Source organism: Amblyomma maculatum, unplaced genomic scaffold (assembly GCF_055883805.1).
Source record: "Amblyomma maculatum isolate TAMU_Amacu unplaced genomic scaffold, ASM5588380v1 scaffold_13, whole genome shotgun sequence".
NCBI lineage: Eukaryota > Metazoa > Arthropoda > Arachnida > Ixodida > Ixodidae > Amblyomma > Amblyomma maculatum.
This window is the reverse complement of record NW_028146738.1, coordinates 13070033-13097230: the sequence shown is the minus strand read 5'-3', so window position 1 is coordinate 13097230 and position 27198 is coordinate 13070033. Positions and strand designations below refer to the sequence as shown.

The 27198-nt window shown below is 51.3% G+C and overlaps 2 protein-coding genes across 3 annotated transcripts in view; one reads left to right on the top strand and one right to left on the bottom strand.

Moving 5' to 3' along the window:
* LOC146172218 (hormone receptor 4-like) overlaps positions 1–27198 on the top strand; it is a 172238-nt gene that overhangs the window by 134719 nt on the left and 10321 nt on the right. Inside the window, exons 1-3 of one of the 2 annotated variants that reach the window (XM_084585931.1) lie at positions 5959–6280; positions 22791–23700; positions 23978–24126. In XM_084585931.1, the coding sequence (XP_084442057.1) occupies positions 22796–23700; positions 23978–24126 (1054 nt within the window). In that variant the 5' untranslated portion in view covers positions 5959–6280; positions 22791–22795. Of the gene's footprint in view, positions 1–5958; positions 6281–22790; positions 23701–23977; positions 24127–27198 lie in introns of those variants that run through there. The other variant, XM_084585932.1, reaches the window with a different exon arrangement.
* LOC146172219 (uncharacterized) lies at positions 1024–3456 on the bottom strand. The gene has a single exon (XM_084585753.1). The coding sequence runs from the start codon at positions 3446–3448 to the stop codon at positions 1274–1276; it is 2175 nt and encodes a 724-aa protein (XP_084441879.1). The 5' UTR covers positions 3449–3456; the 3' UTR covers positions 1024–1273.

The window sequence follows — 27198 nt, the reverse complement described above, 5'->3', positions numbered from 1 at the left end:
CCTCCTACAGCGCCGAAGCGTATCACTGAGACAGCATAATAAATAAGCAACAAAAATAATTTGGCATCGTTTGTTATTTAATTGTCAGGGTGTCGTTTGTCAGACGACAAACAAAGATCTGAATGGATCGGGCTTTCACAAATCTTCCGAGAATCATTCCCTAGAACAGACCAGCCGCTTAGCTGGGAACTTATTTGCAGGAGCTTATCAGATTGCCGTGCCCAAGCTAGCACAGCCCGCCAGTTGGTAAACTTTCATATAGATTGAACGACGCGCGCTGCACTGAGCGAAGTATCTCGGCGCGTTTGGCCACTGCCAGCACACAGTTGGGTGCGCTTTTCAATAAATAAAGCACGGTGCGCTTCCGGTGGGTGGTGGTGAACAAAATTTTATTTCCAAAAAGAAAAAAAGCATTAGGCCATCAATGCGCATCTTTTCACTGGCTTCGTGATGTGTCTTGCGGCGTGTCTTTAGGCGACTTCCAAAGCCCGGGCTGCAGCTGAAGACACGAAGCAGCGCCTCCAGGTCCCTGTGCAATCTTCGGATGCTGTACATGTAGCTCCTAAATAAAACCAGCGTAAGCGCCAGCTCCCTCAGGAACAAAAACGAGTAGGATCTTGTTAACCTTCTCGACTCTAGCCACCGTTGGTCACTGCTGCAGTCCCAAGTTTCTTAGTGGTTTCACCGCGCTAACACATAGAACTAAAATACATACAACACAATCATCGCAGGCAACAAAGGCACAAAGCTAGACACACTCATCGCGATAATCTAAGCAGATCAACTTCTTTCGCAGACGACAGCGATATTGCTGATACACATATCGGCCCCGACGGCCGATATGCCAACAACTGCAAATCCATCGCGCATCCAGGAAAGCTGGCTACGCATTGTCAGCAATGCAAATTTAATTTGACATTATTTTATTTATTTAAATAAATAAATAAATAAATAAAATAAATGTCAGCCTCAATTTGAAAAAAAAAAAAAAGGCCGCTGTTATTTCGCATTCTAATAATAAAACCGAAAAAGAAATCACAGAAGCGTTCGAAATAAAATCCGTCGGGGCCGATATGTGTATTAGCAATGTATCGCTGTCGTTGTCTGCGAAAGAAGTTGATCTGCTTAGATTATCGCGATGAGTGTGTCTAGCTGTATAAAATGACTCCGTTTCTTCCATTAACACCAGTAGTTAGTTCGCGCACCGTGGTGTTGTTTGTAGTTTCGTTCTATGTGTTCGCGCGGTGAAACCACTATGAATACAAAACTAGGCTCAATTTTTGTCATTTTGAAGTTGCTTGTAGTAGTGGGCGTCTGACTCCAAGTGCTCCAACTTGCACTGAACGTTCTCGAAGAGAACGATGCCGCACAACTGACAAGAAAGGTCGACGACTTCTTCGTGCTCCGTCGGTGGCTCACCCCTCCCTGGCACAATGGGGGGTGCAGCAGTCACTCCTTGGACCGGTGATGGCTCGTTCAAGGACATTGTACCCATGTCACCACCAAGCGACGGCAGCTGACCCATCAACACTTCTTCGTGTTTTTTCCCTTTCAAATGAGCGATTAAATGCTCCAGACAAGCTGTCGTGATCTTGCACAATGTGCAAGTCAACGACAGTGGTGCGCTCCGTTCCGGAGCAGACGATGCACAAAGAGCAGATGCACAAGAAAGGTCGACTTGTCCTTCGCGCTCCGTCGGTGGTTCACCCCTTGCTGGCACCAGCAGAGGTGCAGCAGTCTGTGATGGCTCGTTCAAGGACATTGTACCCATGTCACCACCAAGCGACGGCAGCTGACGCATGAACGCTTCTTTCTCCACTTCCCGCTTGTGCTTTTCCCCCTTCATGTGGGCGATCAAACGCTTCGGACAAGTTGCCGTCATATTGCACAAAGTGCACGTCAATGTCCACGGTGCGTTCCGTTCCGGAGCAGATGATGCACTAGGAGCAGATGCACAAGAAAGGTCGACTTGTTCTTCGCGCTCCGTTGGTGGCTCACCCCTTGCTGGCACCAGCAGAGGTGCAGCAGTCTGTGATGGCTCGTTCAAGGACATTGTACCCATGTCACCACCAAGCGACGGCAACTGACGCATGAACGCTTCTTTCTCCACTTCCCGCTTGTGCTTTTCCCCTTTCAAATGAGCGTATAAATGCTCCTGATAAGTTGTGATCTTGCACAATGTGCAAGTCAACGGCCGTGTTGCGCTCCGTTCCGGAGCAGACGATGCACTAAGAGCAGATGCACAAGAAAGGTCGACTTGTCCTTCGCGCTCCGTCGGTGGCTCACCCCTTGCTGGCACCAAGAGGGGTGCAGCAGTCTGTGATGGCTCGTTCAAGGACATTGTACCCATGTCACCACCAAGCGACGGCAGCTGACGCATGAACGCTTCTTTCTCCACTTCCAGCTTGTGCTTTTCCCCCTTCATGTGGGCGATCAAACGCTTCGGACAAGTTGCCGTCATATTGCACAAAGTGCACGTCAATGTCCACGGTGCGCTCCGTTCCGGAGCAGATGATGCACTAGGAGCAGATGCACAAGAAAGGTTGACTTGTTCTTCGCGCTCCGTCGGTGGCTCACCCCTTGCTGGCACCAGCAGAGGTGCAGCAGTCTGTGATGGCTCGTTCAAGGACATTGTACCCATGTCACCACCAAGCGACGGCAACTGACGCATCAACACTTCTCTATCCACCTCCTGCTTGTGCTTTTTCCCTTTCAAATGAGCGTATAAATGCTCCTGATAAGTTGTGATCTTGCACAATGTGCAAGTCAACGGCCGTGTTGCGCTCCGTTCCGGAGCAGATGATGCACTAAGAGCAGATGCACAAGAAAGGTCGACTTGTCCTTCGCGCTCCGTCGGTGGCTCACCCCTTGTTGGCACCGGGAGGGGTGCAGCAGTCGCTCCCTTGGTCGATGATGCTTCGTTCAAGGACAGTGTTCCCATGCCTTGAGCAAGTAACGACACCCCACGCGTCGACACTTCTCTCTCAACTTCCTGCTTGTGTTTTGTTCCTTTCATATGGACGATCAAATCCTTCTCGCGAGTTGTCGTCACACTGCACACTGTGCAAATCAACGGCGGCGGTGAGCTCCGTTCCGGAGCTGATGATGCACAAGAAAGGTCGACTTGTTCTTCGCGCTCCGTTGGTGGCTCACCCCTCACTGGCATAATGGGGGGTGCAGCAGTCGCTTCCATAGTCCATGATGGCTCGTTCAAGGACAGTGTGCCCACATCTCCATCAAGTGATGACAAGGGATGCATCAACACTTCTTTATCCACTTCCCACGTGTGCTCACGTAATGCACCGAGAGCAGATGTACCCGCACCGGCCTCGCTGGTCGAAGCTGCACGTGCTTTCAGCAGTACTAGCTGCCTCCGGCTAGTCTCCCACTTTTTATGCTTTGCACTTTCCAAATGGGCCTGGTAAGCTGCCGTATTGTAGAACACCATACCACAGCATTCATAGGATAAGTAGTTGGACGCCATCTGCAAAAAGAATACACGGTTGCACTTTGTTGACATAGTTGCTGAACAAGACAAGTAGCGCTATCCAGCTTTTTCTGCAAAAATAAAGTGCGGATGAATAAATTAGTGGAGGTGTTCTGTTAAGTTCAATTCACCTCTCATACTTTATTCATCGATAAAAACCAGGGCAGATATCAAAAATACATCTCTCCGAAAGCAAATCGTCCTGCTGCCCTCTCCTCTCTTAAATCTTCCACGGGGGCATATGTTAACAGCATTCCTTCAACTGCTGTCCAAAGTCCGCACGAACTTTAGCCTTTTTCGGAAACTGCTCTGGTCTATATTTTGCATTGCGCTAAGAAAAAGGAAAAAAGCAGCTCATGGAGGCTTCATTGACAGTTGCCCATAACTCAGTAGCGAAGAAACAAAGGTTTCCTTCCAGAAGTGCTCTAATTTGCCTTGCTTATCGAGCGATGATTAAGGACAGGGCAGAAGAGTCAGTAGTCAAATATCTATAACGCCAGCAAAAGCCGACATTGATACACCGTGAATTGCGTTTGGCTCGTGTACGAAAACTGCCGGAGCGAGCACTTCGGGAAATGATCGGTTGCGACGTTTCCGAATTGGCATCGCTAAAGCTGCCGCCGTTGGGAGCCGGGTGTACCTTTAACACTGGACTACGCGGCGCACGTCAAGGTCTCCCTTCGTTCGGATCCTTGATGTAAAGACGGCCCAGACCGTAACGTAAAAGCGAGGAAGGGGGGTCATAAGAAATGCAGTCTTAAGGTCGACCCAGGACCCCCGTGACCGCGGTATACGGCCGGAACTGGTGGAGCACACAGAAGCGTTGCAACAAAGCGCTACAACTGGGGGGAGTGTGCTTGACCTCGGAGGTCACGAGCTTCCCGCCACCAGGCAGACACCCCTCACAAGGGCGGCCTCGAACTTGTCAAGATCAAACCTCCAGGTAACGGGACGAAGGCTTTCTTCCCGTTGTACGCAAAACACGGTTGCCGGAAACTGGATATCGACATAAGCCGGAGGCCTACGTAATGACAGTTGTTCGGGAAGTCAGCCAGTCGTACAAGACACATTAAGCGGAGAAATGCGGCCGCATTCGATTCCCTCGCACAAAGGCTGACCCTCAGCAGCGCACCCCATAGGGGGAGCGCTGTCTTGAGACGCATTTTGGTGCGCCAGCTTCCCGTTACGCAATCCCAAGAGGAGGACTCTGAATTGTTCCGAAGAGAGGGTGGGAAAGATCAAACAGGAAGACGCACTGGTGCGCATAAAGGGGATCCGCTGCTCCCCACCTCTCGGGGGAAGCAAAAAGAACCACCGGGCGAGGGGGGCGAAAGTCGGTCATGAGCCGGCTGGGGCCGCCCTTCTCTGCGGCCCGTTGTTAGTGAACTTGGAAGTAGGCCAGCGGCAGGTCTGTTGAACGGTGCGACCTTCCCGACCGGGGTTCGGGAAGGGTCGCTAACCCCGGTCTCCGGGTCACGGCGCCCCTTCTTCTCGCCCGCTTTCCGGCGCTCCGGGCGCCACTCGGCCCTTCGCCCTCGCGGGCCACGACTCCCGGTGGGACTTACTCCAGCGACACTACCTCGCAGCTCGTGAGTCGCTTCCGCGCGCTGTGGAGGACTTTTCGTGACTCGACCCGATGGCCCGTGTAAGGCGATACGGACGTGATGGGAGGACGGATCGATCTGGCGATGCGGCCCATTGCAGCTACTAGTGTATTTGCTGCACGTGTGCCTGCCCGTCTCTGTCGCCCACGCGCAACGCGCCTGTTCTCCATGCCACTTCCTTACAACCCTATGTGGACAGTGTTATACCAGTGCGTGCTCTAAGTTGCGTGATTATGCGTGAGCTGGCCCATCACTAGGGTTCACACAGTGTGCCGAGTTGGCGTACCGCATGCCAGTGGCGTTGTGTCGGTGCGCGCACGGCCAAGTGGTTCCACGTGTGTGCTACGCCTTCGCAAATTCGCGTACCAAGGTGAGCTTACGTGCCTTAAACTGCTTTTTCAAGTATATAACTTAACACTTCACTTTTTTACGATGACACAGTATTGATTTGAACGCATCGGCTGCCTCGCCTGACCTCGCATGTGGCCACTGCGTCCAAATCGAAATTCAGACGAGTTGCAATGGTGGAAAATTGTCCGAACATTGTAACGGTCGCTTCTGATGCATGTTTACGGGCTGCTTGATACTTTTCGATGCCTTTAACCACTGCGAGTTCGTGAACGCTCGGCTCCGCTGTTCATTTGTGACACCTTGCAGACGTTCTGCCATTTTAAAATCGGCCATAAAAGCAGGTGTGCTGAATCGCTGTGAAAATTCCCGATTCGATTCAGCGTGACTGGCAGTTTCAGTAGCCCGCTACGGCTTCAGCTGCCGCGTCCTCGCTCGCATATTTCCTGCTGTGTGCACGTTCACGAACTAAGCTTCGAGCGCTGCGTCATTCCTCGTACCGGACAGCCGTCGCCTGAGTGCGCCAGACACGAGCGCGAGAGGCGGTGGAGCGTTCCCTGCGCGAACGAGTTTCCCGAGTGACGGCGCCGTTAACTTTCTCCCCCTCGCTGGCCGACGACGGTACGGTGGCATTGCCGCAGAAGTGGCCGCAGACTAGGTTGTCCTTCCTGCGCACAGCGCTATCGACGAACGAGCCGCTAGTCGTCAGGATCACGTGACACCCGTGCAACACGGGTGTCACGTGATCCGTCATGCTTGGCGCTCCTTCCCTGCGCTACGGCATAGTTCTTCGCCCCTCTTTCTTTTTCTCTGACGGAAGGGACGGACACGTGACAGCCGGGTGAGTCTGCCCCTTCCTGCCTCTGTTTTCACCAAGGTACCTAGCTAGCTACCTGCGCTGGGGACACGGCGCCTGGCCTAGGGGCCTCCTTTGTGGGGCTAGCTGTTGGGCGTGTTCCGATTACGCGTGCACACATCCATGTGATATTACGGATTGCGTATTTTGGTTGGTTTGGGAGGTTTAACGTCCCAAAGCAGCTCAGGCTGTGAGAGACGCCGCAGTAGAGGACTCCGGAAATTTCAACCACCTGGGGTTCTTTAACGTGCACTGACATCGCACAGCACACGGGCGCCTTGCTTTTCGCCGCCATCGAAAAGCGGCCGCCGAGGCCGGGATACGATCCCGCGCGCTTGGGTACAGTAGTCGAGCGCCGTAACCACTGCGCCACCCCGGCGGGTGGCTGTGTAGCCAATATATAACTGAAGAAATGGCAAATCGTATGAGCGGTGTAATGACATATTTTGTCTGTTCTAGAATCTTCAATGCAATGAGAGTCATCGAGCTGAAGGGGTTCCCAGACATTTTCAATACTTGACGGACTTTTTATGGGACTATAAGTCCGCACTCTCCTTAAAAAATTTCGCCTTTGTCTCAATTTTATATCGTCGTAGATGTCCTCCGTCCATTCAACTTTGCAATGTTTTCGGGCTAATATATTTTGTGCTAACGCAAATTAGCTGCCTTGCTAACTAGCGCCATCTAAGAGCATCCATCTTCATTTATGCGATCTTGCTCGTATAAAAAGCTGCTTAAACACTGCATCTACCGAGAAATTACGACCCGCCCATTGAGGTGACGCCATTGCGAGAAGGTGGAGTAGTAAAGGAGAGGAAATCAGGGCGCAGTACGCACACCTGCATTGCCTAGGGAGGTACCGAGATTCACCGTTTTCTGGGACATATTGCGTGAAGTCACCGTCAGCACAAACCCTTTCTGAAGCGGCCACACTGTGGACACATTGTGCTCTTCAGCGCTCTAAACCTTCCGCGTTCGAGGACATTTGCAAAAAGACTCTTATTCTCAAAACTGTTAATGTATGTTTCGTTCGATGCTTGGTGGCTGTTGCTCTGATGGAAGTTTTGTTCGTGTGATGCAAGCTTAACGAGGTATTCGCGAACGTCCGTGCGTTGCCCTGGGTACAGAAAAGGAACTCTCGAAAGAGAGGAAAAGTGGCGGCCCTTCGCTCTCGAGACGCCCACGTCGGAGTGACCTGAGTGCACGGCGGCGGCTACGCGTGGCACGAGGAAAACGCACCTCACGAGAAGGAGGGGAAAAGGGCCCCCCTTTCCCGGCGAAACCAGTTTCCGCCCGCAGCCAGTCAGCGGGGCAGGAGCCCAGAGCCTCGGTAACCTAGTAAACCGCAAGATGGGCGCCGCTCTCCCCGTGACTTTCGGTTGGCCGTGTGTAACGGCGGCGTCTCCTCCTCGCAGCTGAACGGGTCTGCCGGCGCGCCGTTATGCCCGCGCCGCTGGCTGCGCGCTTCCTCTCGGAAGTTTCTCGCGCTCCACCTGGATTTCCCTGATTTTTCTTTTCAGGGCGCGAAACGTCCCTCAATCGCTTTTCCTGAAGGGCTGACGACGTCACTGCTGCGGCGATTGCGCAGTGCAAGAGGTGGTTCCACATTGCAGGCGCGGCAAGTCGCTCATCGCACTCGTCGACGGGAGTCGGCATGATGCGAAGGGCGTCGTGGTGCACGCGCGGACAGCTTTCGTTTCGTCGGTGTTCGGATGTCAGACGGGAGCTTCGATGCTTCCGGAAAAACGCAGTTGTCTCCGTGACACGCTGCTTTGAAAGTTCCACGGCTAAGTGAGGGATTTCAAGGAAACCTGGGAGCGTGCGAACCGTTTGTTGTGCTATGTCGGGTGTTCAATTCGTTTCTATTTCCACCAGGTCATGCCGTAGTCAGCAACCGGTTACGAGAGGCAAGTGACTATTTGACGCAGCCTACTGGGACAAAATTTTCGAACTCACTACAGCTGCGTACTTACTGAAAGCTCTGGTTTCGCGAGAAATCGCTTATTCGTTGTTCTATAGTTGCAGCTGGGTCGTCCCTATATTCGGAGGCTAAAGAACGAGGCGGCCCCGAAAACAATGCGCCGGCCGATCCAATGAGGGGCTACGGGATTAACCACCTCGACGTTAGCAAGACCATTGACCTCCGTTACTTAGTTTTGAGTGGCGTCTTTCTAGCCGCTCCCATGGCAGATGACGCCGTCAGACATTGTGCTGGCGCGGCCATCGGCGTATGTAGCATATATTTTTGACCCGAGTTAATGGTGTTTTCAGCTGAATTATTCCTTCCGAAAGGACAAACTAATCGTACATGGGCCGATAGAGTCACTGGCTCCGCGAAGATGGAACGCGTGCCTGCGGCGTCAACGGCGCACGAGTTGTCATTCCAAGCGTGCCAGCGTGTGATTTGGGAGGCGAGCCCGAAATTGTCACTTGCGAGGAAACCCTCGCGGCCCGAAGGTCGCGCTGGGCGGCCATCAATCAATCACCGCTGCCACGCACCGAGGTCCGCCATTGTGCGGCAGCACGGAAACCTGTTTGCGCTGCAGCAGCGAACAACGCCGCCGCTGCCTAGCCGTGACCCTCTTTGGTCGCCTCGAGATTGGCCATGCAAATAGGCGCCGGCCAGCCTCCGCTGGCTGGCCTTCGCCACTTTCGCCGGCCTTCCGCCGCTGTCCCGCGCGAAGATCACGCGGCACACAGCGAAGGAACGGCTAATGCAAGTGCAGGAAAGTCATTGTCAGTTGTTGAATGGCAGTTAGCTCTACCTTAGCTAGCAAGTTTGGACTTGAGTGCGAGTCAGTTACGTCTGCTGATGAGTAGGCAGCGGTAACGTACACTCACGAGTCTGACTGAATCACTGCTTCTATCTGCACGCTGGCCTCCTTCACTCGACAAGGAGGACATTCTCTCCCAGAAGGAGCGGATGCAATCCACCACTTTTAAACTGACCGTTTCGTTAAAATTGTTTTTTTCACTCGAGCCTGATTAATCTGTTTACCAGTTCCTATGTAACACTAATAATATTTTCAAGTGGCGCGTTTGCGTTGTTGAGCAATACTTATTAACTTGGCTTTGAAGGCAAATAAGTCACCGTTCAAACGCTTGTTCCCAATGCCAGCGAGCCCTGTCATGCTGTGGCTGCAGAAGCCGTCTGCTAGTGACACGTGCTCGCCATCATTTCGTTGTCCGCGAGCATCACTTCCGCAGAAGCGCGCCATTAGGCCACGCTCTTGCTTCTCCGTCCTCACGCGGCTAGTCCACGCCCTGCCGAAGCGAGGCACTGCATGCTTGCGGCGGCGCTGGAAGTGTGAAAGGAAGGAGTGAATCAGAGAAGGGGGGATGCCATGCAGTTGCCCCCGTCGCGAAAGATAGCGTCCTTGGACTGTGGCCCTTGCGCCGCCTCCTCGCGAGGCGGCAGCGCCGGAGAGCGAGCGGGCGCCGCCGGAGAAGCAGTAAAAGCACGCCCGCTCACGCCGGGGAGAGAGCGAGGCCGAGGAGGAGGGCGAGGCTACGCACGCCGTGCCCCAGTTTCGCGCGGCGGTTCATTGCCCCCTGCGCAGCCGGTGTCCTCGAGGCGCGCGTCACTGCCGCCGCCGGTTCCTGCCGCGCCGCGGCGCTGCGCCAAGACGCGGGGTCACGTGACGTAACGGGACTTTTCCCTCCTTCTAGCTTGGACCTCTCTCTCCGGCATCGCTCTCTCTCCACTTCGCTTGCCGCGGCATTTCTTCCGCTTGCGAAAGTTTTCTTCTCGGAAGACTTTCCGTGCCCTAGCTGGCCTGCCTGGCGCTCGAGGCGAGAAAGTGGCCGAATCAAACGATTGGCCGGCGCAACGATGAGCGAGAGCAACGCCGGAATGTTCCTAGGGAGGGGAAGTTGACTGGGCAAAGAAGGAACGCGCAGATTCCACGTGCTGCACCTGCGTAACAAGCACGAGTCGTGCCCCGAAAATGGAAGGAAGCCGAGGATGCGCTTATTCTTTCTTTCTTGTTCGCAGCGCTAATCAACCTAGACGCAATGATTACTATGAAGTTCGATTCTTCAGCTTGGACCGCAACGCCTTTTCCGCATTGCAACACTAGCGAATTGAGTGGGCTTAGATGACTAAACAGTTACGGGACACTGTGAAGTGGAAATAAGGTTTTTGTAATAAAGGAGTAATTACTCATTGGCATCCACCCAAGCGCAGCCATACGGCTACATAATTCGATCATCATCAAATAAGGTTTTTACGTGACAATTATACGATTTTTTCCGCAGTAAACCATGGATGCTAATGCTCTTTTTCTGCGTTCCAGGAATGTAAAGTTTTCGCTGCGCACATTGAAATTCCTAAGGGCTGATTATGAGTGCTATTGTGCCATAAAACCAATCCAGAATTTGAAGGCACCAACAAATAGACACATTTTCACAAAGTATGTACGCTGCCTAGCGTTAACTTTCACCGAAGAGGCAAAATCATAGCCTTGCTTTTGTGAATAAAAGAGAATCCATTATCTGCACATGCTCTCTAGCACATATGCCATCGCACGATGTCGCAAATTTTGGATGACCGTAGTAGCAATTTTGAATTAGGATCCGAAAAGCGAAAACCAGTTCCTGCAGTAAAATATCGGTAACCAGCAGCGTCGCTCGAAAAAGCGGTGGCACATTTAACTCCACAGAAAGCTTCCTACTGACGTACGTTTCATAGCCTAACATTCCAATGCCTTTATGACCGCCACTCGCAGACGTTGAATTCCGAATGGTAAGTGCAGATGAGTCAGTTCCTAATTAGAAATGACAAAGGATATAGGCCCGTACCGTACAGCATCCCATGCATTTAATCGGCTTCTCTAAACGCGCCTGATTTTCGTGCTCGCGAAAATAGTAAGTCTTCAAGGTGCCTGAAAAGGACTACCTGTGTGGTTTTCTGTTTTCTCTACGCAAATCGGACGACCGTAAAGACCGCGGTGGGCCCGCCTAGCGCGCGACTATGCCACAGGTGGGCTCGAGGGCGCTGAATGCCAGGTGTGTTTCTCCGGTCCGTGCAGGAGCGGGTGACACTGAGAATGCCGCGGCGTAGGCAGGCATTTCCTCTGCCCGGCTTCTGATTTCGCGGAGTGGGCTCGCTCTTTGTCTGCTCGTCGTAAGACCGCGGGTAACGGCGATGTGAGACGTGCCTGAGCGGCCGTGGGCGACGGGCCGCGGAAATGTGTCGGTCTCGCCGTTGCGAGGGAGGGCGCCACGCTTCCTCCGACACTGACACGCTCGCAAGGTTATTGAACTCTTGCGCTGAAACGAGCGAGCGCCGAGCGGAAGAGGAAAGAAAAGAACGAGAGAGAAGCAGGCTAAGGAAAAGAGGCGTACCCCTGGCGAGAGAGCGCGCGCGCTGGGCGGAGCCTGTCGCCCCTGGCAACTGATCTGCCACCGACAAAAGTGAAAAGAGAAAGCCGCTCAAGGGAGAGAGAGAGCGCGGAGCAAAAAAGCAAGGCGCGGCCTACTTTTGGTATCGCAGCCGGCGCAGCGGCGGTGGTTCTCTCTCAGGAGGACAATGACCTCCACGCTAGTCGAACGAAAACACGGCGGCGAACACGGCGGCGGCCCTGGACGCTCGGCGAGCGAGCAGCGGCCGCCGCTCCGGGAGGCGCGGGAAGGAAGCGGCAATAACACGGCTACCAAGCGCGGAATCTCCGCCGCCGATAAGGAGCGCCGCGAGGAGATTATGAAAATCGCTTTGCTGTCTTTCTTTCGTCTTCCATTTTCTCCTTCGTTTCTCCCGTTATGTTTTCGCATTGAGCCGCCACCCAATGCTCGCGCTGCTTTCCTGCTTACGTAAACGGCCCCACAAAAGCATCTTACGTAAATAGAGGGCCCTCTTGTTTACGCGCCACCCGGATATCGTGACGAGTAGCAGCGCCGCTTGAGAGCCGACACCATGTGTTCGAACCATCCCGTGTCGGGTTAATCGAAAACAACGTCGCACTTCTCGCGTGCCCCACTGAACCCGAGTCGACGAGGGTGAGATTGCTTCGCGCGTCAGAGTGGAAAGAAGAGACGTTCGGGACGCGTCGCGACCCTGTGGCCGCTCAGCGTTTGAAGCCACGCCGAAGGTTTCACTTGGGCGGCAGGTGCCGCACTCTCTTTGGGGTGGCCCTCTAAATTTAGTCATGTGCCCCGCGCGGAGGGCGCGCCGCTACTCTTTGTTGCTGAGCGGTGACTGGTTGGGCACAACCCTGCGCAACAGTGAGGGGATGTCCATGTCTCCGATGTAGGTCGACGGTCGTCACAGGCGCGGCCCCATGTGACAGGAGCGGCGCCACCCGCGGCCGAAACTCGGTCGCTGCTTCGGCGCGGGGTGCGATGGAGCCTCCCTCTCGTCCCGGGTGAAACCCGCACAGGGCACTCGGGGGTTAGGTCTCGCCCCCGCGCAATCATGCGTATCTGTTACGACCTGAACGTGTCGATGGCATTTCGACGGCCCCACACATATTTCTGTCTGAAATGAAATATGGACTATTTAAGCACTCGCGTATGAATAACCCAGGGCTGTGACTTGTCCACGTAACGCACCAAAAGCGAATACGGCATTTGAAAGTGGTCGAAATACAGTCATGTGTGAAAGCCAGTCAAGTTCACTCAGCTCACAAGTCTTATCAGCAGACGCTCTCCAGCACTGCCTTTCTTTCGCATTCCTAAATGCGTGCTTGCAATTTTCATTCTTGGCAGCAGAAATATATTCGCTAGTTTCACAAGTCTCAGAGAAGAAGGGGCCCACGAGCTAGCATCAAATGAAAGAAATGATTTTCTTTAAGCTGCGTTTGCTCGGCTTTCAACAGGGTCAACACCCAGCATATTGTTCCACAAGGTTGGTACTCAGACAGCTAGCTGGCAGACAGGAACTTTCCCCCTGTTTCTCAGTTATGACCAAAATAGCAAGAAGCGTTTTTGCGCCGAGGTTGAATGTGCGCCGCGTGCAGTATCTACGCTAGCTTCCGCCTGTAGCAAACTATACGGACTGCTACAGACTTCTACAATGTACGAGTACATTTTATTCGCACTAAGTTCCAGTTATATTTGCCTGTTACGTCCACTTTCTTTGTACGTGCGGAGTGGAATGTCGCCTGAGGATAGCTTCATACCTGTATGCAATACTCCAAGTTATAGCTTTATTAGTTTTTTTTTGTTTTGAGACATCCACAGCAGCATAAAGAGCTTTCAACAGGCCTTACATCCAGAAGTACATACAAGGGAGTAATATGGGTAAGTCTAGTTCAAGAAATGATGCCTCTATGAATATCAGATAGAAATTAACCCATGCTTATACTTTTACGTTTGAATCTAGACATAATCTCTAGTTATCGGACATTTCTAAACATTGGATATCCTCTCTCACTTGAGCAGCGCGCAAGCTCTTCCGCCATTGTGAAAGGTGGAGGTGCCGCTCCGAAAATAATTTGAACCTCCGCCGATGTTAGCTTTGCCGCATGACTAGTATATTAGCGGGGCTGCACTCTTCGCAGGGCTGTAGCCGCATTTGGTTTGCAAATTCGGACAAACCTCTTTTGCACATTTTCTTTTTTATATTACTGACTGTACCTTCATACATGAATGTGTTTTGCGTTTAACACGAGCCGACATGCATAAGTAAGTAGATAGCAATCGAAGGCAAACTCGTTTTTTCTTTTATGTGTGCTGAACCTTAGACTCACAGAAATAACTCCAGATCAATTTCACCAGGATCACTGCACCCTAAGGGCTTGGGGTGGTTTCCGTATGTGAAAAGCACGCTTCAATGATGTGAGGTCAAAAGCCAACAACACCCTAGCTGCAGAAGTCATGAAATTACCAAGAATCGCCGGCATACAGGCTGCTGTCGCCTGGCAGTAAAGGTTTTTTATGAGTGAATAAATGCGCATGCGTAGAACTTTGGTAAAATGCCCACGTAGAGACATTTTGCGGCTCGAGCTTCAAAGAAGATTTGGCTTGTTATTTGTCACATTGGAAAAACGAAGGACAGCACGAGGATGACAAGCAACGACAAACGACTGGATACTAGCAGCCTGATCTTGCGAACACAAGGAAAACCTGGCGACCCACACTAGCTCCTCCGGGTGGCTACTCTACGTTTGACGCCTGCCGTCGGAACGCGAGCTCCAGATTTCTGTCGTCGCCTCGTGGCACCGCCGGCAGGCGGCGCCGTGGCTGTTCTCCTCGGTGGCCTTATTGAAACTCGCCGCGAGGACCTTGAGGCGGCCGAGCGACGGCTCTGATAAAGTGTCCCGCTCGGCCGAGTGGCGAAGAAACCCAGACCTTGAGCGGCGCGCGCCGCAGGAAGAGGCGGCGATGGCGGCGATGGTGGTGGCGCTGCGATCGGACGCGGAAGCGTGCGGGAAATAACCCGCGCTCACTGGGGTGACTGAACCCAGCGGGAGAAAGGCGCCGCGTGGCCCAGTTTCCGCGAGACGCGCCCTCCGCGGCGTCACGCTCGGTCGCCGGAAAGCGGGGGGCCTGCCGCTTCCCTCCGCAGCCGAGCGCCGCCGCCAACGGTTCCGCCGCTACGGCTGCGGCGTTGGTCCGGCCGCGGGGCCTCCGAAAATAGCCAAAGAGCTCCCCCTTACGCCAGCGATCCGATCTGGGAACTTTGGCGGAACGCGCGCGTCACCGGTGCAAACAAACAGCGCCCCCCGTTTCTTCCTTTCTCTCGTCGCCTTGGCAGCGGCAGTGGAAGAAGTCCGAAAATAAATCCCGCCTCGTAAAATGGGGTCACCGCTTGTTTTGCTCCTGGGCGGAAGAAAGAGAGTCCCGCGTAGCAGGGCTGCCTTCTCATCCTCGCTCGACAACAGTGTCCGCAGGAAACACAGGGCCAGCCCTGTTGCCTTCACCGCTGGCGAGGCGCGTAGCCACCGCGGAAGGGCCGATACAGGCCGCCCCTTTCAGCGATGGAAAGTTCCAGACAGCGGATCCAACGAGTAAGGATAAAAATAAAGAACGCGAAATTCGCCTACACCTGACGGCCACGTGTAATGAAGAAAAATGCAATGGCGTTCGGGTGAACTCAAGAGAGAGAAATAAAGAAATGCATTGGGACGTTTTATAAATAGCGCGCCACCGGCGCCATTGTTGGATGGTGGCAGACATTTGGGTCAAAGTTGGGGCGCCGAAGCCCTGACCCTCCTGGCAAAAGCAGCGGCGCAATTAAAATAGCAAAGAGGTCTGACGCACTGTTTTGGCGTCGCGCTCGCTCATCTTGAGCCAGCACGGCCGCCCAGTGAGCAGACCTGGCGCCTTGCGGAGGCTGCGCGTCTCTCTCGACGTAAACACGTAGATTTGCAGGTCAGGAAAGAAAACTATTGCTGCTGCTCTGCTTAGCGGGCCGGAGAGCGTTAGTCATTCTGCACAACACACGTTACTCGAAAGCAGGGCTTTAACTATGCCTGTATTTTCTATGACTTCTATTCGGTGTAGTACCAGTGTGACCAAGACTGAGCTGGCCCCTCCCTCCGCAGTGGGTAGGGTGTTCGACCACCGGTCCTAAGGATGCAGGATCAAATCTCAGCCAAGTTTCAATGGAGATGAAAAGCAAGGCGCCCGTGTGCTGTGCGATGTCGGTGCACGTTAAAAAACTCCATGTAGTCGAAATTTCTGGAGCCTTCCACTACGGCGTCTCCATCACTTGGAAAAGTTAAGCACTATAAAACAAGTCATGATTGAATTTATTATCAGACAAATAATGCCCAAACAGGTCAAAAAGACTTCCTCTCCGATTCCAAATAAAACACATACCTACTGCATCGACTGCGACTATAATACCTATTCTTGGTATATTTCAAACCCATATATATATATATATATATATATATATATATATATATATATATATATATATATATATATATATATATATATATATATATATATATATATATGTGTGTGTAGGTTACATGGTTTACGTTCCATGGTTCTGCCTCATCGTAAACAATGCATGGTAACATACAGCGGTTGCATACTTTCCCTTTGAGGGATACTGGTAAACTGCCATTCATTGTATGAGAGCTCTATCAAATGCGCTCCATCCCAGTATTATTCTTCTAGTTATTTCCTTTTCATGGTCTCCAGATCTGCGGTCGCTACCCTTCCTTAGTAGGCATATTCTCTTACCACGTGCAGGCCTTCGCTACCGATCGTAAACTGCTGTTCCCTTTCAGCGCGGCTGAACATTACTAATTTTCTACCTATTAATATTTAGGCCCACCGTGCTAATTATTCGTCCTTTGCAGTTAGTTCTGTGAGTGAGTGAGAGTGAGTGAAATGGAACGCAGAATAGTGAGCTATTCTCCATTAGCTCTTATTCCTAGCTGCTCCTAATCCCAGTCCCTGAATACTTCCTGTAAGCAAGTGATGTATACAGAACTGGAGTGATCGTGTCTCCTTGTTTAGCACCCTTCTACGAGGAGATTTCATTACTTTTTTTTTTATCGATGGCTATGGTTGCTATGCAGCCACTATATAGATATCTTCTAGTACTTTTACATACGGCCCATCTACACCCTGATTTCACAATGACTGCATGACTGCTGAGCTTTGGACCGAGTCAAGTGCTTTCTCGTAATCAATGAATGCACTGTATACAGGGCGAGTTATATTCAGCGTACTTCTCTGTCACCTGGCTGATAGTGTGGGTATGATCTATTGTCTAGTATATGGTCTTCACGAAAGTCTGCCTCGTACTTTGGCTAACTGGACTCTAAGGTTGTCCTGATTCCATTAGCCATAATCTTGGTAAACAGCTTGTAGATAACGGTCACTAAGCTTATCTTTCTGTAATTTTTCAAGTCCTTCTTAGAGATTAAGATAATATTAGCGTTCTTCCGAGATTCCAGTACCGTCGATGTCATCAGGCATTACATATGAAGTATGGCCAGTTTTTCAAGCACGATCTTTCCACCGTCCTTAAACAGATGTGCAGTTACCTGGTCCTCACCAACTGCTTTCCCCCTTTTTTCACTCCTTCTAAGTCTCCCTCACCGTCTTTCTTCGTTGCCTGCAGAACGCCTGATTTCTCTGCACTACTGCCACCCTAATTAACGTCCCGATTACGTCGGCTACTGTATAGATCAATGTAGAACTCTTCGGCTGTATTGACTATTTTATCTATATTGGTAATATCATTTACCACCTTGTCTCTTAGCGCATAGATATGCTTTTCGCCTATGCTCAGTATGCCAAGTTTCCTGTTGATTGCTTTCAGACCACCGCCGTTATTTAGCGAATTCTCAATTCTCTCCACATTGTACTTCCTTAAGTCGGTTGCTTTACGCTTAGTGATTAGCTTTTATAGCTGTGTCAGTTGTGTCCTCTCTGTTTGGTTAGAGGCTTTCATATTTTGGCGTTTCTTAATTAGATCCTTCGTATTCGTAAATAGTTCACCGGTATCCTGTCTATCTCACTGTCTGCTTGTACAGCGCATACAGTTATGGCATTTCTGTAATTATCGTTCAATATTTGGAAACTAAGGTCACCCTCCTCCGTTAAAGCCACTTATCTGGTCTGCAGCGAGATCTTGAATTCTTCTGATTTTACTCTTACCGCCAACTGGTTGATGGGCTTCTTCCTTAATACTTTCGTTAGATTTCGAGACCTTAGCATGCCATGGGCACTACATCGCACCTTTCCGATGACATCCAGCGCAATCCCAGGGTTACAGCACAATATTAAATATACTTATTCATTTACTCCTTGCAAAAAGCCGTAAGCATGGAGTGGGACATACACAGTTCAAAATTCAAAACATCAAAAGCACTGTTTCATGCTACAGACAATGCTGAGAAGCGCTTTATGAAATGAGATTATACAGGCAGTAAAGGTATGATTATTGTTAATTTTTTTTAAAGCATGTTTCCGAGAAAAAAAAAAAAAAACACAGCGTCGTTTGCTCATTGAAGAAAAAGAAACAATACAAAAGCGCTGCCTACCCATTGATAACTGACAATACAGCATATGCTGCAGCACACCGTGGGATGCGGTGTATACGATTTAATCACCGGTCTGAAAAGTTGGCGCGATAAAAAATGGAATTTATGTTGAGATATTAATGTCACTGCTGATCATTACACCGTCACAGCTGGAGGTCTACCTCATTCGGGTTCATCCATGTTCGTTTCAGGTTCTTCCGTCTTCTTAAGATTGCATTCAGGATTCAAAAATTATGCTCCCCCCTGCTATTTCTAGACCTTGTGCTGTATTCAACCATTGCCTCGTTTCCAGCCTGTTACATGTCTACCTTGGCATTGAAGTCAATCAGTAGAGTATTGTTGCTTCACACATTACCGATTCTATATACGTCTTGGTAAACGATGCCGATTACCTGGTCGTCATTACGGTTTGTAGGCCTAATTTTCTCCTCTTATTAAAATCAATTACTATACCTGCCACCCCTTCGTTTATGTTATAGAATTCCTCTATGTTACCAGCTACAGCTTATTGGCAAGAAACACTGCACCTAGTTCTCCTCTCCCCTATAAACTGAGATAGTACTCTTGGCGGCCTTTAGTACAGCATATAGTATTTCCTTTGTCGTCCTAACCTCACTAAGCCTCATGACATCCCATTTAATGCCAGCGAGCTGTTCAGACAGCACTGTTAGACTAGCTTCACTTAGGGCTGCGGCGTTAAACGTTGCTAGGTTCCCATGGCTGCGTGTACGGAATACTCTTAGCACCCTTCACTGCGTCACCTGACTGCCGCCGCGGTCAGTTGCTCCGCAGTCGCTGTGGGCCGCGAGCGAACTGATGATTTCGCAAAACTTGGGCAGTCTTAGACGCTCTTTGGAAAACACCGACCTCAAAGCGAAGTCCTCATCATCATCATAAGAGTCACATCACCGGGCGCAAGCGTCCCAAACTATCTACGTGGATAAAAAGGACGTAATAATTGTTTCTCATTAGCGATTTTTCCATTCTGCTTGATTTGAGCACATGAGAGAAGGAGCGCCCACAATTAAAGAAGCACGAGTGACAGGCTACGAGCTGGCGCGACTGATGCGATAAAAGTCTCTTTTCACCTCGAATGCTGGGAGCACAGCGAAGAGAGAGAAAGCACATGGAAGTAATTTGCCGCGCATTAATCACTCGATCGAAGCAGTCCTAGGGAAGTAGCGTCGTCGTCTCTCCTCCTCCGTCGTCTCTTTCGGAAGAAGGTTCGCTCGTCGGCAGCTACGTTCGACCGTTGGGTGCCCCCCTCTCTCCTTCCGAAAAAGCAATATATGTCCGGACTCCCGAAGGCTCGGACAGAGCGAGCAAGACGAATGAAATAGGAAACGAGATTAGATGCGCAGTTCCTCCGATGGCCTCGTGTCTCGAGTGCGCTAGCTGCTGCGGCGTGACTCATTTCAGTACACGCTCGCAACAGTCGCCGCGCCATGCAATCCTTTATGGGATTACAAATTCCTGCGACAATAGGAAGTTCTCTTGCCCCTGGGACGAGAGCAATGCGTGCCGAGGACAGCAGGATCTTTCTCTGCTGGAAACTTCCTCATCTTTGCCTCGTCGTCCTGACGCCCTGTTTGTTATTATATACTGCGCCTTGCAGCTAAGTTTTTCGTTGCAACTGTTAAGATTGTGCGTCTAGTCCACCAAACAGCATGCGTTCGTTCATACGCGCAGCACTGCTGTTCGAGACGAATCAGCGAACGACGTTCCTACGCGGCCGCCTGCTCTCCGGGTGGGGATGAAGTAAAAGGAAACTTATTTTGCAGTTGACTTCAATTACCCTTTACTTGTAAGGGGTGAAACCTAGGTAAGAAATACAATACAATGAAACCTGGTGCCTGAAAGCTCCTGTAAGATTGACCCGCGAAAAATTACCGTTTTTTTTTTGTTCTGTTTTGCTCCAATGAATGCTTTCAGTTTGAGCCGATGCTTCACACATGTGATGGGAATTTCGAAGACAGGCCGAGGTGGAGTTGGAAGTGGGCAGACCCTACTTGCAGGGATGTCGTGGGGAAGTATCTGGTGTTTCTGAAAAGCACCTGGGTTTCCCGCTGTGTCCCTGAATTCAATTTTTCCGTCGCTTTTAGAGCGATAGCTCTACTCAACGTAAAAGCCAAGTTTCATGTCGTGCCGGGCAGTTGACCTTTAGCCAACCTCAAGGTCAAACACTCAAACCAGAGTGCCACCAGTGTTGACCTTTGACCTTGAGTGCTATGGAGCCCCCTGCCAGGTAGTAGCTGGCAGATGACATGCCCCAGCACTTGGGCTGTGTGACCTATAACTACACCACATGCCGTCACAAAATCGGGAGGATGCTGATTTCAGGTGGGACAAGAATGAACCTTCCGGGGACCTTGCGTCCCAAGTGAGGCACGCTACTCCTAGGCCACGCAGGTCATATCTATGTCGAGTGGTCGCTAACGACCGGAAGTTGGATAACGTGGTAGCTGAGGACTGTCCATAACAGCGTGCTCGTATAACGAGGCTGCCCGGCCTCTTCCCCGTCACGAATCAGGAGCCGAGCACGCGCTTCGTGAAACTCGCTGCTAAACAAGGCCAACTGGTGACGGAATCGGATCACCGGCGGATCCTCGAGAATACTAACTGGCGGAGCAGCGCCAGCGAAACCGAGCCAGTAGAGACACGGAAGCTACCGAACAACGAGAAGCACGACTCGCAGTTGACCGGGAATGGATCCTTGAACGAAAGCGCGCTCCCGAAGCCGTCGCTCGAGCCAGCTCGAACAGCAAACGTATAGCATAACCACGAACAGTTATTGGTCGAACTTAGGTTTAACCAAATTGAAGCTTTCTTTTTTTTTCTTTTTTTTTTTTATTCCTCTTCTACGTGGGCTTCCAGCGGTCCTTGCTTCACACAGGAGATGCTGGCATTGCACGGCGTAAAACGTTTTCTGGACTGGTAGGCGATTCTCGCGCGCCATGTTACGAGGCACGTCGTGCATGCCGCAGCTTGTTAGGCTGTACCTCCGCGGGAATCTGATCTTGCCTGTCACGACGATTACTCGCCTTCCGGCGGATAAAAATCGCTGCATCAAGAATCGACTCTCGAGATTTCGCTAAAGAAAAACAGCCGCATGCAGCTTTCGAAGGCATGCCTGTTGTAAACAGGGACGCGTCGATGGAACACTCTGACCCCCCCCCCCCCCCCTCTCTAAGGTAAAAGCATATGTGACCACCTTCCCTCCTGACTGATGCACTCCCTTTAGATTGTGGCCTTAGAATAATAACAAAATGACGCCAAGTGTTTCTCTTCGGCAGTCCACTTACATATTCCAGACTTGTGTCCGATATCAGAATTCTTCGCGCCTATGTGATTTGTCGCCACCGAAAAGATAGAAGTTATTGCATAGCCGCATAATAATAATAATAATAATAATAATAATAATAATAATAATAATAATAATAATAATAATAATAATAATAATAATAATAATAATAATAATAATAATGATAATAATAATAATAATAGGAAGAAGTATAAATAAAAATAACATTGCACTTTTCAGTGCCGAAGCAGCAGCACTTTAAACTAACTGCAGGGAACGTAAGACTGGAGAGTTTCTGATTAACTTCGGCCCAACGCGCTGCGAAGCTGGGCTACCTGTCAGAGTTTAGGCATTGCGGACGCCTGAAGCGCCATTCCTACCGCTGTGATCCGCTCAATTCGTCCGCCTCTTGTCCCCCAGTTCTAGCCTTGTGTCCGCGATGGCACAATTCTGAGCAGCTAAGTGTGCTTTAACGTGCTCCGAAATGTAGATACACGAGCGTTCTTGCATGTCGTCTCCGTTAGTGAGGCTGTCATTCATAGCCAGGTTCGCACCTACGGCCTCATGGGTCGTAGCAGAATATCACAGCCAGCAAGACACCGCGGCAGGTCGGTTGCTCGAAGTGATCATCTTCACAGTTCGGAATACACGAATTTGCTTTAGAACCTCCGTCTCAAGCACTCTTCCGCAACTACAAGTGGCCATCGTATACACCACAGAGCCAAAAATGTTGATAGAGACCTCTTTGTTTGAACGGCTAGGAGTTGCAGCCACTGGCAGCGACGTCCTTGCTTTGGCTTCAGTGAGCAATCATAAGTACTTATTAACAGGCATATACCTCGTGCCGGTTTGCATGATTATCAGTCTGGAGAGTGTCAGAAATGCGTCGCGTGGGCCTGCACTGGCCCCCTTTTAGGCGCGAATCAACACAGTGCCGCATGCAGCTCGCAAGCTGACGTTGTTCACAAGATCTAATTTCTGTGCACTCGGAGTCGTGCGTCTCAAAGAGACATTTTGCTTTTATGCACCATGGCGCGAAACAAAGAAAGGCGTGCACCCCAGATTTCAAGCATGGCTCTTGCCTTCAAACACCAGCCCATGTGTGCAATTTCGTTGTCCTCTTGCATATTGGAGCGATACGTACTGTACCTCTGAATGAGAATAGCACTGCCTGTCGCACATAACCGTTAGAAGATTGCATTTTAACTAACGCACGGTGCACTTATTCTCTTCTCTCGAGCAGGAAGTATGCTCCCCCCGCTCCTGCACAGGCTACTGTTTAAGATGAGCCTATTCCACGACATCAAACTCAAGCGACGGAAAGTGGACTCGCGCGGCAGCAGCGATGGAGAGAACAACGGCGATGTGAACACCTCATCACCCGAGCCACCCCCGCCGCCGCTGCAGCAGCAACCGCAGCAGTCGCAGCAGCCGCAACAGTCGCAGCAGCAGCCGCAGCAGCAGTCGCAGCAGCAGTCACCGGCTCAGCACCAGCCGCCGCCGCAGCAGCAGCAGCCGCCTCAGCAGCAGTCGCAGCAACAATCGCAGCAGCAGTCGTCAACGGCGGCGTCATCGGCGCCGTCGGGGGCCCCATCATCGTCCGGAGGCAACGGAGCCACCCCTGGTCCAACCGCGCAGCGCGCGGACGAGTCGCCTCCGCCGGGCTCTGGCCGGCCGTCGGCTGACTCGGACGATGAGGAGCGGCGTGCGGGGCCAGCGTGGACGCCGGACTCGAGCGCCTTCAACCGACCCAAGGAGGACGAGTGCCTGTCCGTGGTGCGTCGCATGTACCGGCCGGCACCGCAGGTGGTTAGCTGGCCGGCGGGCACACCTGCGACCGAGGTGGCCCGCGAGGGCTACGCGTCACCATACCCGGCCGCCTTCCCGCGGTCGCCCATATTCTACCGGCGCGCCTCGACGTCGGCCGCGGGCTCCGAGGAGGAGGCTAGCTGGCGCCGGGAAGACGCACCGGAGCCAGCCTCGTGGGCCGACAAATTGCCGGATTCGCAGGCGCTCAACCTTTGCGTGGCCGCCGGCGTGGCGCCGTCTACGTCGCGTGGAGGCGCCGACGATGAAGACGACCAGCCGATGGTGTGCATGATCTGCGAGGACAAAGCCACCGGTCTGCACTACGGCATCATCACCTGCGAAGGGTGAGCGAACTCTGCATGCTGCTTGCATACAGCGGAAGAAGGGGGCGCGGTGGTGTGGCGGGCCAGAAACAAGTGAGCTCTTGTTTCGCCACGCCATTCCACTGTGACTCCTGTCCCTCCGCTGGCCAGCACTCCTAGTGCCGCGATGAGTATGCCCTGTCGTCAATGGCCGCGTGTAGGTGCTTAGCTCAGTGCTTGTAAAGCATGCGTAGTGCTATCTTGGAAGGCCGTCCCTCTCTCTCCTCGCATGGTGGCTCTCCATTGGCTTCTTCCTAAGGTGCAAGGGATTCTTCAAGCGGACCGTGCAGAACAAGCGTGTGTACACGTGCGTGGCGGACGGCAACTGCGAGATCACCAAGGCCCAGAGGAACCGGTGCCAGTACTGCCGCTTCCAGAAGTGCCTACGACAAGGCATGGTCCTTGCAGGTACGTCACCTTATACTACTCCCGTGTCCGGCAGAAGCACAGTGCCGTATGCTCAATGAAAAAAGCTGCACTGAAGCTCTTGGAAACGGCCCGTGAACATCGAGTGACGAAACTTATATTCGCCAGCAAGGTGGAGCGTATAGCGATAATTCAGAGTACGCACCATTTTTTCACCACAAGTGTTTTATAAGAGAGGACCGTCTAGAAATGCCTCGGCATTTCTGTGCCTTACACACACAAGCGGCGGCAAATGAGAAGGATGTGCCAAACTGCTTTGGTATCAGATGGGCATGAGATCCCCAGAAGCTGGAAAGGATAAACGCCTGAGCGCATGCTCTCTGTTGTAGTTCGTGTGAGAGACAGGACTAAAATTTAGTCTCCTTTTAAATGAAAGTGAATACTACCGGATGGAAGCGTCGCCACCTCAGTGTGATGCCTGTGAAAAGGAGTGCCAGGAAGAAGGCCACTCTGTATGCCAAGACATGAAACGCAAGTTAAAAATTCAGGAGAAAGCACGCATGGTATTTCGCACCAGTGGAGCCAAAATTCCAAGCAGGCGCGGCGCGCTGTCACAGTGACTCAACCAAAAGCCAAGAAAAAATGTTAGCGGTCATCTTATTCAAAACAGCTAATATATTAAATAAATGAATCAACTGCTTCGGTCGTTTCCGAAAGGCTCCGCATTTATAAAAGCAGCTTTGTTAAAAATAAAATTTCCAACGATGTATGCAGGAACCAAAATGCCATCGGCGTGAGCCCCTCCATTGTATAACGCGTGCTCGGTCACTATTTCCATAATTCATTTTCTCGGTTTTTCTACTGAGAGTTAGTTTTCTAGCTGAAACTGTTTTTCGCTAATTCAAGTTAGCATTGGTGACTACGAACAGCTCTTTGTTAATGTTTAATTGAGGTAGGTCTCACTATATATATATATATATATATATATATATTTAAATTTTGGTTACATTTAACTGGGACTTATATGGCCGCAGCTACTTTCATTCACTCAGACCACGAATGAGAGCACCACAATCATGGCACGCGAATGCCCTAGTCACGTGATTTTATTTGGTATTTCGCGGGCTTTGTTTTCAGAAAAAAAAAAAAAATACACGTGACTCAGTTTTTATCGCAAATAATGATATCGAGGTTTTTCAAGGTGCTCTCCAACTTTCCAATTCACATGTATGGTCTAAAATCAATATTCAGTAAATTAGAAAAATAACATAATCAGCTACTTAAGTAATTATAAAACAAAAAATTGCCCTTGGTGCGCAAGGCGGCTGACTGCAACTGGTTTCCCTGAGGTACATCGATTTTTTAACCCTTTGTTCAAGTTAGCTGGGACACCTGGTGTATATAGTAATTGCTCGCTCATACCAGTTACGCTTCAGTTACGAACGTGTACAAGACTGGAACAGCATTTCCGACTATACACTTGTAGCGCACGTGGAGTTGTCACGTTTGCGTGCGTGAAGGGTGCGTAAACAGAGCACGCTTTTCCCTTCAAGTTAAAATCACGCCGCCTGCACCGGAGCAAAACAAAATTTGCCCAAGTGAAAGGGCATCTACTACCGGTTCGCACATACCACGACTGCCAGTTTCAGTTATGCAACGCGTGAAGAAAATAGCGTGCTCCGTTCACTTTTGTCCGCACCGGTACGTGAAACTAAATCTGTCTATCGAGGAGGGTCCCTTTCTGGGAGCATGGGCCACTTAACACCACCGGTGTGCCAAAAAGCTCGACACTTGCTGCCCCACCATGACCACGCGGCGAGCTGTCAGGGTGGGCCGCCAATGGAGATGGAGGGAGAGCGCTGTAAGGGCGCCTCGGCCGTGGCAGCATCGAGAAGGCCAGCTTGAAACGCGCCGAGGCCCCGCCGCGCGGGAGTATAAATAGTAGTCGAACTGTTCACGAACCGCCCAACGCGACCGTTATACAGGAAGCGGAGAATGGGGGCGCGACCAGATGACGGCCGCATCTTAATTGCATCGTTTTCCCAGAAGGAAGACCTCTGAACCTCCGGGCCCGCACGGGGAGAGGGGGGGGGGGGGGGGGGTACCTCGAAAGAGAGGGCCCACCGGAGCGCGTCTTGTATCGTGGCCGCCTCGGCTCGGCTCCAAGCGGTCGCTTCCACGAAAACGACCCGGTCGTCTACGAGGAATGGGCCGGGAGACGTCTGCCCCTCTCCCCGGCAGGCATCTCTGGCGGCCGCCCTTAGCGTGCAGCCCGTAGCCTGGAATGCCACTAATACGTGGTCTTCGACACCACGCGCTATCCGCGAGTGGTGCCAGCGGCGCACTACTTCCGAAATCAGTGCCACTGTTGACGCGTGCGCAGAGTCAGAAGCTGGATGCACAATATTTTCAAAATGTTCCAAATCCCTCACTTCTATGCCCTGTAGGAATGAGTCGCTTTATATGGTAATTTTTTTTCTTTTGTTTTTTTTATGGTCACGAAACGCTGGGGTATTAGCATGTCTCCGCAACATAGCGCTGTGTCTATACAGGTAGTCAGCGGTGGAGAGATCGGGAATTGTTCTGACCACATGTGAACCTGGAATGTTCAAGAGCGTTGCCGTCACTGATATAAGGCAACTCAAAAGCTGGTGCTGAACAGCCAAACGCTGCATAGTGACTGAGTCATTGCGGCAAGTACGCATACCTGAGGGACCTCGTATATACTACTACGACTTATCAAACCAAACTCCGTTGTGCCCGTGCCTTTGTTTATTCTTATGTTTGTTCAGAATCGTTCAGTAATAGAAGGCATATTGAAGGGCACGTTCTGGCCGCATACAAGCCAATCGTGTGCCGACTGATGAGCCATCGCTTCGGCCGTAAGGCTCCCGATGAAGCGCTTCTGTCGGTTTTGGTAATTGCCGATTGTGCGATTTTAACTTGACGCCGTACGCTGTGGGATTGTGACCCGCTGCTGCAAGTTTGCGCCTTCCAAGGAATTTTGTTGCCATAGTTAGAGCAGCGTGCAGAGACGAATGTCGCAGTTCAAGACTGATCGAGACGTACGCCTAACATCCGTAAACGCTTAGGGTCACATTTCTCAAGTTGCCC